Consider the following 13,219-nt stretch of genomic DNA (forward strand, 5'->3'; position numbering starts at 1 on the left):
CTAATGTTTGGTTGGGTTAAATATTTTCCAAATCAACTCATTTTCCTCAAATTTAAGAAAAATGACTTCCCTTCAAAACTTAAGGAAAACATTTTTCAAAAAATATTTTCAACTTCAAAATTTCATTTTTGCACCCCTACCCTCGACCCCCCACCCACTCCCCAAAAAAAAAATTTAAGTTTGTTTTTAAAAAATATTTTCAACTTCAAATTTTTATTTTTTCACCCCTACCCTCGACCCCCCCGCCAGCCCCCCAACCCCCCCTCCCCCCAAAAAAAAATAAGTATGTTTTTAAAAAATATTTTCAATTTCAAAAATTATTTTCTACTCTAGTAAAAATAAAAAATATTTCTCAAAAACATTTTTCATTCATAAATCAAACACTAAAAATCTTTTCCAGAAAATATTTTCTACTCACCAACCAAACATGAGAAAATAAATCAAAAATCTATTTGTTTTCCAGGAAAACATTTTCTAGGAAAACATTTTCCTTCATACCAAACACACCCTAAAAGTATATGTAGAGAAAAGTTTGAGTCCTCACAGTAAATCCAATCAATAAAACCTACAAAGACATGAAGAAATTAGAATCCATGAGGTCAGGCCTATAAACTCTGCTCTGCATCCATCACTCACTTCATCGACCGACATATCTCCAATCTTAATATAAGTGTATCTGCTAAATTTGCAGCCTCTAATTTCTAGAAATGTGGAAGAATTACTAACAGCAATTGGACAGTTGAACATGAAAATGGGCTCTCCATTTGGGTGAAATGTTGTAAGTTGAATATGTGATTGATAGATTATATAGTATTGGTTGAAGTCAGTCTGAGATCTCAAAGAACATAGATCATCTTGTGTTTGTAAAGTTGGATCTACCACGTGAATTGCTTGATCATCATAGTAGATGCCTTTAACGTGCAACTTCTTGGAGAATAACGATATGACAGTTTGGTTACCTTCACAAGCTAACTCAAATGCTGGACCATGATCTCCGCAATATTCTGGATCGGTGTTTAAACGAAAAGGATAGCTTATGTTACGGATATGGCCACAAGCAGAAGAGGGACAGTAGTAGGGTTTGCTCTTCCAAGCATTGCATGTTTGCAGAAATATGAGGATTAATGTTGAATATTTTAGCAGAATGGTTCCCCTACAAAAATACATTTGTACTAACTATGTTGATTCTTTTCCCTCCTACTATTTCCAAGAGAAGAAAAGAATTGAGAGTTCAATATTATTATGAATGCGCCTGCGTTTGTTGGATACTTAATGCTCTGTGGACTTTTCAGTACCAATATTACTCCTTTGGGTCCCAAGCCAATGGAAATCTTGTGTTTGGTCCCCATGAGAAAGTTCCAACTTGAAGACAAAGACTTTGACGTTTACCTATTTATTAATGGATTAATAACTTTGATGGTCACTCAACTATCAATTTTTTTCATAAAAAGTGACTCAACTTTCATTTTCAACTTAAAAGTCACTCAACTATGACTTCTTTGCACAAAAAGTCACTCAACCTATTTAATTATTTTTTTCACTAAAATTTGCTGACATGGAATTTTTATTTTAACCAAAATTTTAAGAACCAAATAGATATCCATTTAAATCATTTAATGACCTGTCCCATTTAACCTGACCCGCTAAAAATATAATATTGAACTTTTTATTTTACCATTAAAATATAACGACATTTAACCAAAAAAATATATATATCAAGCATAATTCTATAGTTATTAATTTACTGCTGATACATGAGTTTGTGACATTAAATTAAGTTGCACAAATTTAAAATAATGTAATGTGTTGCCTGTTAGGTAAGATTGTTCCAGTTGTATTGATTGATTAACTTTTTTAAAAATAAAATAAAATAGGGAATTAATGGTAAAATAAAAGGTTCAATATTATGTTTTTAGCGGGTCGGATTAAATGTGGTGGGTCATTAAATGAATATATATTTGGTTCTTAAAATTTTGATTAAAATAAAAATTTCATGTCAGCAAATTTTAGTGAAAAATATAATTAAATAGGTTGAGTGACTTTCTGTACAAAAAAGTCATAGTTGAGTGTCTTTTAAGTTGAAAATGAAAGTTGAGTGACTTTCTGTGAAAAAAGTTGATAGTTGAGTGACCATCAAAATTATTAACTCATTTATTAATGACTAGTTCTCCGATATTTAGGATTACAAAATAATAGCTGTCTCAGTCCCAAAAAAAAAAAAACTTAATTTGGAGATAATTAGGATACGAGGGAATAATCATCCATGTTCATTTGTGTGGAAAAGTCTAACTTGGGTAATAATTGAAGAATTGACGCCACAAATATGATACATACGAGAAAAAATTTACACTCTATGCGCAAAAGTTAGAACTCTTTTTCTTTCAACTATTTTCATCCTGTGTTCCTAACCAAATGATGCCCGAATGTAGTCGATATAGATTAACAGTATGCTAATTTGTGTCCAGCCAAATAATGTAACTTGCTAATGGGATAAGAGCTTACCCATGAAAAACTCAGCAAGTTTCTCAATGCTCTCTCGTCAGATTATGTCCAAATTCTTGGTCGAAAAACTTTTAGATATATTAATAAACTTATTTATGTATACTTATATTATGTTTGCATCCACATCACTAAGTAATAGTATGTAGATAAGCACTCTGCATTCATCACCATAAAATCCTAAATTCGCCTTTATAAAAACAGACATTTTTTATAATAGTATTGGGTAAAGCTTTGAGAAAACAGCTGCCTTTTCTTTTGGGTGAGTGTGTTTGAGAGAACGACTATTTCACCATNCTTTAAGGTATGAGCTAATGTTGATAGATAAAGGGATTGGGTTACACAGTTGAATTCAAAATTCAAGTTTTTCATTGTGAATTGTCCTTTTACCGTTCTGACCAAATTATGGCCAATTTTTTCTGGTCAAAAAAGGATTTTTCCCAATATTATTATGAATGCGCCTGCGTTAGTTGGATACTTAAAGCTCTGTGAACTTTTCACTACCAATATTACTCCTTTGGGTCCCAAGCCAATGGAAGTCTTGTGTTTGGTCCCCATGAGAAAGTTCCAACTTGAAGACAAGACTTTGACGTTTACCTATTTATTAATGAACAGTTCTCCGATAGTTAGGATAACAAAATAATAGCTGTCTCAGTCCCAAAAAAATAAACAGAATTTGGAGATAATTAGGATACGAGGGAATAATCATCCATGTTCATTTGTGTGGAAAAGTCTAACTTGGGTAATAATTGAAGAATTGATGCCGCAATATGATACATACGAGCAAAATTTTACACTATGCGCAAAAGTTAAAACTCTTTTTCTTTCAACTATTTTCATCCTGTGTTCCTAACCAAATGATGCCCGAATGTAGTCGATATAGATTAACAGTATGCTAATTTGTGTCCAGCCAAATAATGTAACTTGCTAATGGGATAAGAGCTTACCCATGAAAAACTCAGCAAGTTTCTCAATGCTCTCTCGTCAGATTATGTCCAAATTCTTGGTCGAAAAACTTTTAGATATATTAATAAACTTATTTATGTATACTTATATTATGTTTGCATCCACATCACTAAGTAATAGTATGTAGATAAGCACTCTGCATTCATCACCATAAAATCCTAAATTCGCCTTTATAAAAACAGACATTTTTTATAATAGTATTGGGTAAAGCTTTGAGAAAACAGCTGCCTTTTCTTTTGGGTGAGTGTGTTTGAGAGAACGACTATTTCACCATTTTTCCTTCAACACATTTCTTTCCGTTTGTGGACATCCGATTAACACGGTTTTAATGCAAGGATATAACACATACAAATCAAGAAATAAGTCTACATATTTATCATTAAGCTTGCTGATCACTACTATGAAACAAAATACTTTTGCAATTCTTATACTATCTCCTTTTCATTATACAAATGACTTTCAAGTGTTATTCAATTTCTAATATCACATCTAGATCGTCACTGAGAGGACTTGCATTTAACTTAGGCGTATTACTAACCATAAAAGGATTTGGGGACAAGTTGAGATGGCTTCCATCTCCTTCCAGCATCTGAGTAACTTCTTTTATTGAAGGCCTATCATTGGGATGCTACTGTATGCACCAAAGTCCAACAATAGCTAACTTTCTCACAATTGTAGCATCTCCTTCTTCCTCTATCCGAATCTTTAATTCTTCCCCTTTCTCCAAATGTCTATATATCCATTCCAAAGAATTCACTTTGCTGTGGTTATTCATCTTAGGATCCATCTTTATCCTCCCACCAACCATTTCTAACAAGAGCATCCCAAAGCTATAAATATCAGACTTATGAGAAACTTTACCAAAGTTTCTTGATAACACTTCTGGTGCAATGTAACCAATGGTTCCCCTAGCAGCTGTCATAGTGACCGCACTTTTTTCTTTAGAACACAGTTTGGCTAGGCCGAAATCACATATTTTGGGGTTCAAGTTGTGGTCTAAAAGGATGTTTTGTGGTTTGATATCGAAATGTAGGATTTGTTGATCACATCCCTGGTGAAGATACTCAATCCCTCTTGCAGTACCCAGAGCAATATGTTGAAGCTTGTTCCAGCTGATGAGTGAGACAGAGCTTACTGGTAAAATAAACCTTTCAAGTGAATCATTTGGTAGGTATTCGTAGATCAGAGCTCGTCTGAATCCATCAGCACAAAAACCAACCAAGCGGACCACATTAACATGGTGGATTCTCCCAATTGTACCGATTTCATTGATAAATTCTTCCCCTTTACCCTTGGAATCGCGTAGGACTTTTACTGCAACATAGATTTCACTGGAAAGTCTGCCTTTGTATACAGTTCCATAACTCCCTTCTCCTAACTTTTCATTAAAATCATCTGTTATCTTCTTAATATCAGCATAAGAATATCGTGTTGGTCTGATGGCCTTGTAGTCTTCCAAAAACTTTTCAAGTCTAACTCGACTCTCTCTTTCATTTCTACTTGTCAAATATAGCTTATAAAGTGAGAAGACAATAATGCAAACAAGCACTGTACCTAAAACTACACCTACAATAATTGAATAAATAACATGTCATAAGCATAAAGGAAAATCAAGTAGGAAACTGATGGAGTAAGAACTTAATAAAACTAACCTGCAATCAAGTGCTCCTTAGTGTTACCTATTATGGACAAAATTGAAGTGTCTGTTAAGTGCTTTTTTTTTTTAATCACTGATGGAAAAAATAAATAAAAAATTTTAAGACATCCAAATAGTACCTTTTTGGGTTATAGTTCGATTGAAACAATGAGTTCCCAATTGCTTTGTTCCGTCCTTGAAACCACAATCCATTCCTTTGGACTCACAGTTTCCACAGAGTGGTACAGACCAATTCAGCTGCAGCATGTTCTCACCAAATGTTGAATCTAAGTATGGGTATGATGAATTTTTGTGCAAGGCCCAGACAAGAAGTATTGAAGGCTTGAATTCGACGTAACAGCATGTACTTGGTAACCAGGAGAACCAAGACATGGAACCAAGTAATAACCATAATTATTGTCTGAGAATGGTGCAGAACAATTGAATAGGTTTGTGGGATCGTCATCATTTGTGAAATTAGATTGTGCCAAATTCAGTTTTGGTAGCTTGGCTGCTACGCACTCGTCATAAAGGTGAATTTGCTGTGAGACATAATCAATATTTTCAACAAGTGAACAGACGAAGGAAGCTCAAGGATGGTGTCTTTTTTATTGTTACAGTGTAGTTCAAAGCCAGGATCATAGCCACAATGTTTTGGTTGATGACTGAGTCTGAATGGAAAATGAACAATGGGACCATGACTCTTGCACGAAGAATCCTTACAACCCTCTAGTCTGTGTCCTAAGCTAAGCAATGGGAACAATACCAAGAAAAGTAAGATGGACATTCCTAAAACTCTTACTTGCATTCTTCAGTTTGATGCTAATCACTTTAGTAGTCTAGTACTAAATATGTTGTCAATATTTTCCAACTCTCACGATTGATTTAGAGCCTGTTTTGATTGACTTAGAACCCGTTTGGTAGGGCTGGGCATAAAATACCGAAATTGAATTATCGAATCGAATCGAAATTTTTGATTATTTGGTATTTGGTAATTCGGTATTTGGTATGGTATTCAGAAGTAAAATTTTAGAATTATGGTATTCAGGTTTGGATTTGGTATGAAACATTGGTACAATTTGGTATTCGGTATTTTCCCGAATACCAAATTATTTACTTAATGAAGGTCATATATCAACGTATCCATTACTCATGAGTACAAGTCCAAAGAGAAAGTTAAAGAATAAGCATGAATAATCCAAATACATGTCTTTTAGTTGTATCAATTTGCTTTTCTTAATGTCTTCTTACTTGTTGATCTTCTATTATATCGTGTGTCTACATAAATAAATAGAAATGATTAGAGAAATAATATTAATTTTGTAATACGATTGGCTATAACTTCAATACAGTATTACTGAATACCGTACCAAATCGAAGTTTAATTTATCGTTTTTTGAATTACCAAACCGAAATTTAAAATTTTGGTATTTGATATCTACTTTAACTACCAATTACCGAATTACCAAAACTCAAAATTTGAGAAACCCGAATCGAATACCGAATGTCCACCCCTATCGTTTAGATTGACATAAAAAAATAGCTTCTAAGTCAAAAATAAAAAGTCAAACTTAAATGACTTTTAAGTCAAGAAATAAAAAGTAGGGGAAGACCTACTTTTTGTTTTTAACTTATTTTAAGTCATTGTTAACTTATTTTAGGTTATTTTTAATCTTGCTAAACACTTTGTAACTTTATTTCAAGTCATTTTTTATTTATTTTAAGTTATTTTTATATTTGTCAAACACTTCAATAAATCAAAAACTGACTTAAAAGTAGATTCGATCAACTTTTAAGCTAATCCAAACACCCTCTTAAAAAAGTAGTTTTTAAGTCAAAAAAAAATAAAAAAAATTCAAACATAAATGACTTTCAAGTCAAATAAATAAAAAGTAGGGAACTGCTACTTCTAACTATTTTTTAAGTCATTTTAAATTTATTTTTGATTTTGTCAAACACTCCCAAAAATTAAAAATAAGTAGATCTGATCAACTTTTAAGTTAATCTAGATCGACTTTTTTTCTCAATATTTTCTCTTTGAAACTATTCAGTTTGTGGAGCGAACTTTTCCACACAAGAAACTATTCAGTTTTTGTGGTGCGGACTTTTCTACACACCTTCCTGAGTTCATGTAATGTACTTGGAAAATTCATGAGTAGGTCAAAATTAGGCCTATATTATTTATTTTTATTTTTTTGGTTTATCATTATGTGTCTGTGATTGTGTTTCACATTGGAGCTTGATTAAATTCAATTTTACACCGGATAATTTCACATTGGAGCTTGACTAAATTCAATTTTACACCGGATAATTCCACATTGGGGGTGAAGCGCTCTAGGAGACTCAAACCCGAGACCTCTTAATTAAGGATGAAAAAATACTTATCACTCCATCACAACCTTTGTTGGTTGGCCAATTAAATTTTAGCGGAATGGTTCCCCTACATTTGTACTGTCTTGATTCCTTTCTTTTCTACTATTTCCAAGAGAGGAAAAGAATTGAGACCTCAATATTATTATGATTGTGGGTGTGTAATGTGTTTGTTGGATACTTGAAGCTGTGTAGACTTTTCATTAACAATTAGAGACTTCAAAAAACACACTTGTCATCCATGCTCTTTTGTTTGCACGATAGTGACAATTCAATAAATATGATACATAAATTAGTAATTAAGGTACAATGATTTTGATGTATTCGTTGTACTTTATATAAAAATAATAATAATTGTGAAATCGATAAATATGATACATAAATTAGTAAGATACAATGATTTTGATATAATCAAAATTAACATTCATTAAATCTCAAACTATTCTTTAAATTAATAAATATTAATTTATCGATTAAATAATATCTCTATAAAATAATAAAATTTGATGGTCCCACCTATATTAATTTATAGAGGATTTACTGTACTTGGACAGTTCATGACTAGTTCAAATTTAGGCCTATATTATTTATTTTTATTTATTTGGTTTATCATTATGTGTCTGTAATTGTGATTCACACTGGAGCTTGACTAAATTCAATTTGCACCGAATAATTCCACATTGGGGGTAAAGCGCTCTAGGAGACTCAAACCCGAGACCTCTCAATTAAGGATGAAAAAGTACTTACCACTCCATCATAACCTTTGTTAGTCGGCCAATTAAATTTTAGCGGAATGGTTCCCCTACATTTGTACTGTCCTGATTCCTTTCTTTTCTACTATTTCCAAGAGAGGAAAAGAATTGAGACCTCAATATTATTATGAATGTGGGTGTGTAATGTGTTTGTTGGATACTTGAAGCTGTGTAGACTTTTCATTAACAATTGGAGACTTCAAGTCAACGGAAGACTTGTGTTTTTAGTCCTTATGGGGCCCTCAAGGGAAGACTTTGACGTTTACCTATTTATTTGTCATCATAATATGCCTAGTGACGTTTGCTCAGGTCAAGATGGGTGGCTGAATTAGGGCAAAACAATTGATTATAACCCAATTTGTCTTACTCAATATGATTTTTCTTTTTGTTGCTTTATTCTTTTATAAATTTGTTTGACTACAAGATAAAACTAATTAGTTTTTTTGTTTTCATGCATCAAAATAAAAAAAATACTATATATGTATATCCCACTATTTTAGATGTGTTGACTTGACCAATGCTCAATCTAAACCTCTTCATTCAAGTTTAGATAAATTACGTGATTTGTATTTTCATGTGCCAAATTTAATATTCTTAGGCTTGAATTTACTTTTCCGTTGAATTTCCAAGTATAAGAAAGGTTTATGGTGGGAGTCCATATCCAATATGTGGAATTTGTGGACTAGATAAGTCGTTCAAGACTACCTTGTTTGCTAGTAATTGGAAATTATGGCTCATTAGATAGGTAAACGCCAACGACTCAAATTGAAGGACAAGCCCTTCGATAATATATGGCTTTTAATTAATTTGTGATGGTTTACGATTATGGCATGATGAGATGTGTTTTGGACCAAGTTATGTGATTATGGACCGATGGGATCTTGTTCGGGTAGAGGGATATCATTATGGCTCGATGAGATGTTACATGTGCATTGATGTGGTTATTATCATGATAGATTCCTATTTCATGTGACTTGCATCTCAACTTGCCTTAATTGGGGTTCGGAAAATATCAAATTATGGCGTTGCTTTCTTAATGCCTTTGAACGATCCTAATTTGGTCAAATACCCAATCTAGGTAAATATACGAGTCTGTGCAGACCATATTGTCATATAAAAGTTTAGCTAAAAAATCGAGTAAAAAAGTCGAGCCACACTATGAAATCTAGAAGTTTCTTTTTAAATTGATTTATCCATAGGTTAGGAATTAAGGGGCCGTTTGGTTAGTATAAATTGCATTTTATTCATGTATAAAAAGTTGCATTAGTTTTATCATGTTTGGTAAAAGTTTTGTATTAGGTGAAAAAGTCAACATAACTTATACCATGTTTGGTTGGTAGGATTCTAAATGTTGTATAAAAAATATTCATGTATTAATTTTATATAGTGTTTGGTTATGTTTTTTGTAGTCCTACATAATTAATATCAACATAACTTATGAGGGAATCTATGTATAAGTTATGCACGGTAGAGAGTGAAATAAGTTATGCAAATATTAATTATACATATATTAAAATAGTAAATTACACATTTACTCCTATTGATTTATTTTTAATTTTTTTCATTGAAAATGTTACCCAACTATGCTATTTTCCAAACTATTTTTTTAATACACGAACAACTTTTTTTTTCTGTTTCCATTTGAAATCCAGATGTGTTATTTAATTATTATTACAAATTGAATTGTATATAGCGTTATATATTATTAAACATATTCCACTTATTTAATTAACATGTATTATTATTTTGTTTAGGATGTGAATTTATACATAATTCATATATTTGGTATATTAAAACTGTATAAACAATATATACAGCATATCAATAATGTATGTATATTATATAAAATAGGATATTATAATGTACTTGAAATATATTAATCGTAGTTTATTTTTATAAGTTATAAACATAAAAAAAAATAACAAAATGAAAAAAATGGCAGTCCCAATTAAGTATAGAGGGAGAACTTTTTCTCTTTACTTCTTATTCAAAAAGCGAGAGAATTTATAGTATTTGCTTACTTACTTGTAAGTAATATATTTTAATTTACAACAAATTCAACATTTAATGTAGTTAATAATTTATGCATTGTGATCTCTACATAACTAAATAATATTGGGAAAATTGTATGAAATAACAAACTATTAATTCAAATTAAATGCTATAGCCATAGTTTATTTTAATTGTAATTCGCAGAAAATATCCTCTTTTTTTGTCATCTGATTCGGTATACAATTATCCATTTTATACATTTCGGTATAAAATGTGTTTGTGTTTGTATAAAGCGAGAGAAAAGTATATATACAAATACAAATACATATATTTTCGTCCTATACACTTATAATTATACAAATATAGATCTTATTATACAAATTACAACGTATACATGAATTTATACAAAACTGAACAATTTGTATAAAATTGGATGTTTGTAGCGAATTATACAAATCAAAAGCTCCATAGCAAACATAAAATTTGCTATGGAGCGCAATTATGCAAATTATAGCTATAAAATACAAATTTGATTTTTATGTTTGCTATGAAGTTGCTCAATAACATATGCATAACTAATACTTGCATAACTAATACCTGCATAACTAAATCCTGCATAATTAAACTTTGCATAACTAATACTTGCATAACTAAACCCTGCATAACTAATATCTGCATAACTCTAACCAGTAACCGAACGACCCTAACATATAGAAAATTAACTAAAATGGGTTGTTGATCGGGCACTAAATGGAAGAATTACATCAATCCAAACCCCCAATTTAAATCACTAAGGGCCCGTTTGGCCATGCGATATGAAATCGTGATATGGAATCATAATATGATATCACAATAGGAAATTATGAGAATAAATTGAAGTTTTGTTTGGACATGCGATATGGTATTTGTATTGTATATTTTCTCATAAAAACATAAGAATCTTATAAGTTGTAAAACTATTAAAATAGCCATAATTGTTTATTCAAACTTACCGGCCAAATAAACAAAAAATTATAAAATCGCCTAATTATAAGTCATTACAAAATTATTTTTCTCCTCTTAAGTAACTCTTTCATCTAACTTTAATTCAATAAAAAAAAATGAACATAAATTGTAGTGTACTAATCTTTAATATAATTCTTCACATAGTATGGACAATCTCCTCACGCTGAATTTGAATTTCTCGAACCAACATTGTTACTTTAAGTCATTTGTTGGTCAATATCATTCACACCTATATTTTCATGCTCATAGACCATAAATATTTCATCACTCATTTGGTATTCTCGCAAATAATTATGTAACACTGCACAAGCTATGACAATTTTCACTTGTGTGTCAATATCATAATGGTTCATGCCTTGTTTCAGTATTTTGAATCTATTTTTCCAAGCTCCAAAAGTCCGTGTGGTTGTTTTAACAAAATGTAAACTTGTGGATCAATTTTTGTGTTAAAAAATATCTCAAATCATGATATGGAATTCTCATATAATTCCATATCATAATTTTTGGAGAATATGGCTGGTATTCCATCTCATGATATGGAATCAGCGTGAAATCGCATGTCCAAACGCTGATTCCATCTCACGATTCTATATCGTGATATGGTATCGCATGACCAAACGCCTACTAAGTGTCACGATGAGACAGACCAACTCAGGCCCGACCCTCCGTTAAACGTGAAGCCCTTCTTGCATATATGTCATTTTAATTGAATATTACCCAACTATAATGTGAATTAAAGTTCACTTTTTAGAGGTACAAAAAATATCTTAGATATTTTTTATATTAAGTAGAACTTTTTAGAATTTTGTAGGGTAATATTTTTTATATTTGTACTCGAGAAAAATCTAGATAGTCTAGACTATTAAATACTTGAGGAAGATATTTGTAGAGGAGGTTGGAACATTCTAGATTCTTAGTATCTAGACTCATCCCTACATAACTATAAATAGGGGTGGCATTAGACATTTGTAACAAAACCCAATTGAAAGCAACTCAAGAGTGTTCTTCCATAACAAAGTTCTCCTATTCAAATTCTTTCTTTTCTTTTCTAGCTTCCTCTTCTTTAGTTGAGTCTTCCGATCTTAGTTAACGATCTTGGGCTAGCAGAAGGTTTCCTGATTATACTCTTCATTTGCTATTCTCTGCATATAATCAATTAGAACTAGGGGTGTGCAAAAATTGAACCGACCAATAGATAAAACATAAAAAATGTTATTGGATTATTAGGTTTTTAATGGGTTTATAAAAAAAATTTATTAGGTTATTGGTTCGGTTACGATTTTTACTATTGGGTTATTGAGTAAACTGATAACCTAATAAGAGAGTTATATATAACTACTTTACCCTTCCTAAATATTAACTATTAATAATTTAATATATAACTAGACACTATAACTATATCAAATTATTAGTACTCTACTCACTTCATACTAGGCTGCTTTACTAGTCTTTATTGTTTACTCAAAACCTAAAGCCTAAAGTAAGGGTTCACAATTGCAGCTATTTGATTTTAGTTTTAGTTTTAGTTTGTAATTGTAGGTTGTAGAATTTGCAAGTTTGTAAAAGTCGGTAATTTGATTAACATCAAAAATTTCATACTATGTTTGGTGGTGACATGTAATTATAGCCTTCGTACTATATTTTCTCTTATTGATGTAATTTCTCATTATCTTTCTTGTTTCACTATATCAAAGCATTTAGAGAAGTGAGAAGTCATACAATATTTTATGGACATTTTCTTATTGGGTAAACCGAAATTGAACTGATAGCAATTAAAAACCGATAAATCAGAAACCGCTAAAAATATATCTTATTGGTTTGTTATTAATTGGGTTAGCATATTTATAAACGAAAACCGATAAACTGAACCGATAATACATAAAACTGAACTGAATCGACTGATGCACACCCCTAATGAGAACAAATGTCTACTTCAACAAAATTAACAGTAGAATTTTCTAACAAAGCCATTGAATCAGACAAAAATGTCATAGAACTT

The 13,219-nt window shown here is 31.2% G+C and overlaps 1 protein-coding gene and 1 pseudogene across 1 annotated transcript; both read right to left on the bottom strand.

Moving 5' to 3' along the window:
- Positions 1–555: 555 nt before the first annotated feature.
- On the bottom strand, positions 556–1,169 carry LOC125847347 (uncharacterized). Its single transcript, XM_049526984.1, has one exon. It carries the CDS (start codon positions 1,165–1,167, stop codon positions 556–558), a length of 612 nt encoding a protein of 203 aa, XP_049382941.1. The 5' UTR covers positions 1,168–1,169.
- A 2,651-nt stretch (positions 1,170–3,820) lies between these two features.
- Positions 3,821–5,909, bottom strand: LOC125847348 (rust resistance kinase Lr10-like; annotated as a pseudogene).
- Positions 5,910–13,219: the final 7,310 nt, after the last annotated feature.

Source organism: Solanum stenotomum, chromosome 12, assembly GCF_019186545.1.
Source record: "Solanum stenotomum isolate F172 chromosome 12, ASM1918654v1, whole genome shotgun sequence".
Classification (NCBI taxonomy): domain Eukaryota; kingdom Viridiplantae; phylum Streptophyta; class Magnoliopsida; order Solanales; family Solanaceae; genus Solanum; species Solanum stenotomum.